The following is a 7500-nucleotide window of genomic DNA, read 5'->3' as shown; positions in this document are numbered from 1 at the left end:
GCTGAGTAAATTTTTCTTTTTACCAGATGTTTTTTATTTATTACTTTTCTTTAGGTCAGACTGCACAAGATTTGTTGAGAACAGACAGATAAGACAGAAAAAATAATAATAGTGAAAAAAAGACAGAGCTTACTCAGGTAAGTCGTCAATGAATCAAAACAATGACCATGCACAACATTCAACATTACAACAGTTAACAATACGAAAAACAAGACCGTATCATGCTTTCTTCCCAGCCTCCAGTTCAGTGCCACTCCACGGGTCCTGACTGTGGCACTCCCTGGAGTAGACGCTCAAGGGAGAATGGCACTGGCACGTTACCGGGGTCGTGATGCTCGTGCACAAACGCAAAATGGAATACAGTCATGCAAAACGCATATCAGTCATGAAATCATAGAGGGATGTTTTCACATTTTAAATCCTTTTTATTTACTTATTATAGTAAATATTGGGGATCAGCCTGTGTTTATGGATTGATTCTTTTTAGTAAGTACACGTGAAGCTTTGAAACACAAAAGTACACATATAAAATTCATCCATGAATAAAATCAAAATCTGTTCTAACTCCCTCTATGTATTCATTACTTAAGATGAATTTACAGAATATAACAAAACACTAAAGTTGAGGATAAAAAGGAAGGGGCATAATTATAACAATTATAATACAAATAATAATTAGCAATAATAATAACAATAATAAGCATTAAAATAAGACACATTTTGTTTAAAGCAATTAGCATAATCCAACTTAATTGAATAAATATGATTACATCACATATTACACATCTGATCAGAATAAAAATAACAAGACAATATAAAAATCTTCACATAGATCCTTCGCTTTAATTCTAACAAGGAACTCGTACTGTGTTCCCGTCACTCACCGTTGTCTGGTATCTCTTTGAAATGCAAGCTATTTTTTCCTTTTGAAACTTTAGCTAAAAAAGTGGGCATCATTTAAAAAGAAAAATCGTACTTAAAAAAACTTTTTTAAATTGTTGAGACCCAGAAAAATAGTAATCACAAGTACCTGATTTTTCTGTGTGAGAAGTCGAGTCCTCGGTCCTGACCTCTGTCGGCCGCTCGCTGCAACTACCACTATCTGAAAGGCAAGGGAAGATGACGGTCAGTTATGTTTATTCCGGTTGTGATTGTTGTACGTAAAAGGGTAAACATGCGATAGGGACGATAAGGAAGAGGATGATGATGATGGCAAGGACAATGGTGAAAATTAGTAATAATGATGATGGTGATGATGATGATGGCAATGAAAATAATGAAAATAATAACAATAGCTATAATGGTGGTGGTGGGGCTGGTGGTAATAATAATAATAATAATAATAATAATAATAATAATAATAAAATAATAATAATAATAATAATAATAACAACACTAATAATTATAATAATCATAATAATAATAACAACAACGACAACAACAACAATAATAATAACAATGATAGAGATAACAATAGGAAAAAAACAATGCATAAGAACAGTAGCAACCATATCAACAATGCCGCCAGGACACAAATAAATCACAGGCGACGGAAAAGAACACAAAAGACAACGACAACAACAACCAAAATAATAATAACACCAACACCAACAATATAATAATCAAGAAAAAAACAACACATAATGATATGAATCTTAATATCGTTACCAATACAATGAATAAAATATCGACATTAAAACACTGTAAACCAACCCTCAAGTAAAATATCACAGGGTTTATAGCCACAAGAAGGTCTCCAAGCTTCTTAAGTCGCGATTTCCTGAGTCGAAGGAAAACCGTATTGTAATTTCTCTCGGCCAAGGATATATTACGCACATGTTTGCGACCAGCGTGCACATACATCCATGTACGTCTTGTATCCTTCGTAGATATATAGGCCAGAATATATAAGAGTATATATGAACATAAATACAAAGCCCCTCGAGAATTGCCCTTGCAAATGATGTGCAACAAACGGAAGTAAAATCGCCTGTGACACGAGAAGAATATCACCTGTACATATTGCTCTCGAGTTATGCGATACCGATGAGTGTGTTCGTGTGTGTGTGTCTGCTTTATCGCTGGTATCAGGCACATATCCTCTCCGTTTGATCTTTCGCACAAGACAACAGGTAAAGGAGATCAAGGAACAACTATTTTGCAATTCTTCGACTGCCTCGCGTAAGGGGAACACATGTGGAAATGCAGTGTTGTCCCAGTACTCGGCAGATAAATGGGAAAAAAATATAATAAGAAATAAAAAAAAGAGATAGAGAAAAAAGAAACTAAGCGAACAGAAAAAAACTGATACCAACATCAGACATAAAAAAAGTGAATCAAAAAGCGCCAATCCCACAACCCGAGCACCACGCGGGCGGCCCTGATCTAAACTATTTACCAAGCATTGCCGGGCTTTCACTCAACGGCTCTCAACGCCCATCCAATATTCACGCCGGCAGACTCCCACAGATCCTCCACGTCCAGTCTAACTATCTCACCCAACGAGCCTCCTTTCCTGCCTCGACTCCTGACCGATATCCTCATTTCCATGATTCTTCTTCGTCCTCCTCGCCTCTAGTTCCTTTGCCTCCTCTCCTGCGTCCTCTGATTCTCATTCCTTTTATTCATCTTTCGCCTTTTCTTCCGTCTTATCCCTCGCTAAATCTACCATTTCCCCTCCTTCTCATTTTTCCTTTTTTATCTCCTGCTCTTCAAATTCATTTTCTTCTTTCTCCTCTCCCTCCTTCCTCCTCTTCCATATCCTCTTTTTTTCCTCCTTCCCTATCACAAACAGAGGGTTCTCCTCCCCCTCCTATTTTCTTTTCCTCTTCATTCTTGCTCATCCTCCTTCTCTTACTCCTCATCACATTCCTCTTGCTCCTTCTCCTCCCATTCTCTTGCTCTTCCATATCCCTTTTTCTCTCACACCCCTCCTCTTTACCATCAACAGCAAGTCCTCCTCCTCCTTCCCCTCCTCTTCTTCTCTTCCTCCTCCTCCTTCTTCCTCTTCCTTCTCTTCCACCTCCTCTTCCTCTTCCTCCTCCTCTTCCTCTTCCTCCTCCTCCTCCCTCCCTTCTCCCCCGTGCATCACGCTGACTCAGCACGGCTCGCCGGGGGGCTCTTCCGCATGTTCTGACGTATTTTATGAGGCGCCTTTGAAGATGTGCAACAGTCGTGGTGATCTGCGAAGGTTGTGTCAGAGCCCTGCAATCCTCGGCGGTCGGCGTGTGAACTGGAGCGACCGTGATGCTGTTTTTCGAGAGATCGTGGGGTCGGGTTCTTCTCGAGAACATTACTTAAATAGGACTTGTTAATAAACACCTTAATGATATTATTGGAGGGAAAAAGGTGTATATTCTATTGTATATTTCGTATCATTCGTTTCGATCACGCTTCATGATCTTTCTTAATAACCCTGGTCGAAAACAACACAATAAATGTGAAGGAAATAAAACATCTGAAAAAAATCTCAGCGTCCTGAAACCATCGGCGCGGAAGGGCTTCATTTGTAAGCATACCTCTGCCAGCCCTCTCCCTGCCCTGCAAGCCCCTGCAAGCCTCTTTCAAGCCTCTCCAACCCCCGCTGCAAGCCCCCTTCAACCCCACTGCTCCCCCTCCAAGCCCCGCCACCTAATCACAAGAACCCACACCGCTCGCAGCTTCCCGGGTCAGGCAGAGCGAGCAAAATCAACAAGGAAATGCGTGTCATGCTTCTCTGTTTCGCGAATTGCAAGTTTCGCAGGCATTGCTCGCATGCTGCAGACGAGACAAGCGCGAGCAATTATGTAATTCATTCGAAAGTTCCGACTATTTCAAATGTCATTAAGGGATGACTTTACGCTGTCATTATTCGCTGGATTTTGTCACTTACCACCAACCGTATCTTCATCAATGTAAAATATATACAGAAGCACATGTAATTAATCAGAATTAAATCATATGAATGAACAAAGGATTACGCAGAAAAAAATAGAAAAAAATGTGAATACGGGCGTCTTTTCTCCGTAGGTTATTTTGTTTAGGTACGCTATAACAATCCTTAAATGTGGTTGTTATTCTGTCTTCAGCAAATGATTTCTTTGGAAGGAGGTAAAAAAAAAAAAAGATATTCAAGTCTATTTTTACCATGGAATCACTATGCCATTTTGGAGTTCAGAGGATATGCGTGGTATAATTTTAATGAATTTTCAAACTACTTTTATTCAACACTGACCAATGTTGCTTATCCTGACATACGTAGCGTCATATCGCCTCTAAACTTTTGCCATGGTGTGTTTATATAGCCGCTTTTAAGTTATCTTTTGTTGTATTGTTTGCCTTTTGTTTTCCACGCAGCGACGCAGAGCATTGTTTCTGCTGCTGCCGTTGTTTAAAGCAACGTTCCAGTCCGCAATGCTTGCAAGCACTGCTACGCGTTTTAACCAAAAACGTTCTTCTGATCATCCTCTGCCTTTGTCTCTCTAACGTTCTGTTATAATCATGATAATAATGACAATATCTAATATAGTCTTCCACATAATCATGACAATATGACAATATTTGATATAGTCTTCCACATCATGATAATAATGACAATATATAATACTGTCTTCCATATAATCATGATAATAATAACAATATTTAATATAGTCTTCCTCATAATCATGATAATAATGACAATATAGTCTTCCACATAATCATGATAATAATGACAATATAGTCTTCCACATAATCATGATAATAATGACAATATTCAATATAGGCTTTCACATAATCATGATAATAACATGATAATAACGATAATATATAATAGTCTTCCACATAATCATGATAATAATGGCAATACTTAATATAGTCTTCCAAATAATCATGATAATAATGACAATATCTAATATAGTTTTCCATATAATCATGATAATAATGAAAATATTTAATATTGTCTTCCATATAATCGTGATCATAATGACAATGTTTTATAGTATTTCACATAATCATGATAATAATGACAATATTTAATAGTCTTCCACACAATCGCGTTAATAATGACAATATATAATACAGTCTTCCACATAATCATAAAGACAATATTTAATAAAGTCTTTCACATAATCATGATAATAATATTTGATATAATCCACACAATCATGATCATAAAGACAATATATAATACAGTCTTCCACATAATCATGATAATAAAGACAAAACATAATATAGTCTTCCGCAGCATTATCACCCTTACAACTTCCATTATCACAACTACTTCTCCCGCTGCCACTTGGTCCTGTTATCGTTATTACCAGCATCATCCTTATAACTATTACCGCCACCGCCATAATACCCCCAACTGATATAATTTCACGATCCTTGTGATACATTATCGCCCCTTCCTCCCGCCCTCGCTTCTTCCCTCTCCTTCACCCCTTCCTCTCCTCCCTCTTCTCCTTCGCCCTCTTCCCAGTTTATTGCCCACGCCCGGCACTCTCCTACTCTCCCTAAAGTGGCATCATCCTGCACAGCCTCTATAAATCTTATCCTTCTCTCTCCTTCCCGTCCTCATTATCCTTCTCTCCTTCACCAACGCCATTACCAGCATCCTTCTCTTCCCTTCTATTTCATCATTTTTCCCCCATCTTCTTGTATTTCTCCTCGTCATCCTCGTCGCCTTTCCCCCTCTTCCCTCGTCTGCGTTTTCCCCTCTCTCGTTCCCTCGGGTCAAGGGGAGACGACGTGACAGTGGCGTGAATGAGACGCCTCGGAGGGCTCTCTCTCTCTCTCTCTCTCTCTCTCTCTCTCTCTCTCTCTCTCTCTCTCTCTCTCTCTCTCTCTCTCTCTCTCTCTCTCTCTCTCTCTCTCTCTCTCCCTCCCTCTGTGTGTGTGTGTGTGTGTGTGTGATTTTACTTGACTTTACTTTTTGTTCTGTCTATTGGTATATATAAACATATGTATGTATGTATATATATATATATATATATATATATATATATATATATATATATATATATATATATATATATATATGTATATATATATATATATATATATATATATATATATATATATATATATATATATATATATATATATATATATATATTTGAGCATATTAATGCATAATCGCTTGTTTGTTTATGTACATTATTGTACGAGTGCTTGACTGTTTGTATATACGTGGGTGTGTTTGTTTGTTTAAATATGTCTAAATTTCTGGTGGGTTTACATGTCTAACTACCCTTTTATCGGAATCTGTGTATTTATACGCAAATGAGCCTGCATGTGTCTTTTCCCCCTACTCACCTACTTGTTTGTTGACGCGCGTTTCACTGAACCAGAAAAGTGCCAAAAACAAAATCAAACAAAAACCCCCATTTGCATTCCGAAAATAGCACCATTTCCCTCATATCCAACCGCACCGGAACGAATGCCATCCCCGCATAACCTGTTGAAGCTTTCTCTCGGCACTGGCACCGCTCACCCGTCAGTGCCACAACAACACCTACACACACACGCACGCGAGAGAGAGAGAGAGAGAGAGAGAGAGAGAGAGATGTAGGCCACTGACACACGCGAGTGGGGAAGCAATAACTTTTATCGGTAAGGAGGTTGTGCATTATAAAGGAGATTACACTGCCAGAATAATAGAATGAATGGAGGGAAGAATACGAAGTGTATTTCCTTTAAAAAATAAAAGAGAAAAAAATGGGTGTATGACGCTTCCTCACTGGGCGGAAGTCAGTGTGTTTATACTAGAGGGAGACCATTAGCGCGTAGTTAAGGAATTTCCTGGCGAAAGCAGAGGTGTGTGTGTACGCATACATACATACATACATACAGATATTTTCATTCACTTTTTTGCACCGAAACACACACATATACATACATACATACTTACATACTTACATACTCATTTACTTTCATGAGGGCAGATAAAAAAGATAAGGAAGAAAAAGGAAACAGAAACCGAATAATAAACACACAGACACACCCCCTAAATCCGCCTAAAGATGGCCCCAAAACACACAAATAAACCCATCTACTCACTACAACATACACAAACAATCACAAAGCAAAAGAGGGATATGTGATGGATAGATAAATAGACAGACACATATACAAAGCATATGTTTATCTATTTATTAATCTATCTATCTGTCTACACACACACACACACACACACACACACACACACACACACACACACACACACACACACACACACACACACACATATATATATATATATATATATATATATATATATATATATATATATATATATATATATATATATATATATATACCCACATATATGAGTGTGTGTGTGCGCACGAAAGAGATAGATAGAGATAGAGATAGAGAAATAGAAAGAGAGAGAAAGGAGAAAGAGAGAGAGAAAGGTTAAGAAAACAAAAAAGACAAAAACGAATCACAATCAAGAACATCAAACACAGAACCATCCACACACACACACAGACAGAGCCAACCAACCCTCCTGGTCATAGTCGAGAGACCTCGGACCCGTCT

At 38.1% G+C, this 7500-nt stretch overlaps 1 protein-coding gene across 1 annotated transcript in view; it reads right to left on the bottom strand.

Moving 5' to 3' along the window:
- Positions 1-7500, bottom strand: part of LOC113803830 (uncharacterized) — a gene marked incomplete in the record, with an annotated part of 518353 nt that overhangs the window by 220717 nt on the left and 290136 nt on the right. The window contains 1 exon segment of the mRNA XM_070129566.1: positions 1031-1102. Within this exon segment, the coding sequence (XP_069985667.1) occupies positions 1031-1102 (72 nt within the window).

This window comes from Penaeus vannamei, chromosome 14 (assembly GCF_042767895.1).
Source record: "Penaeus vannamei isolate JL-2024 chromosome 14, ASM4276789v1, whole genome shotgun sequence".
Taxonomy (NCBI): domain Eukaryota; kingdom Metazoa; phylum Arthropoda; class Malacostraca; order Decapoda; family Penaeidae; genus Penaeus; species Penaeus vannamei.
Note: the sequence above shows the minus strand (reverse complement) of the source record. Positions and strands in the feature narration are given on the sequence as shown.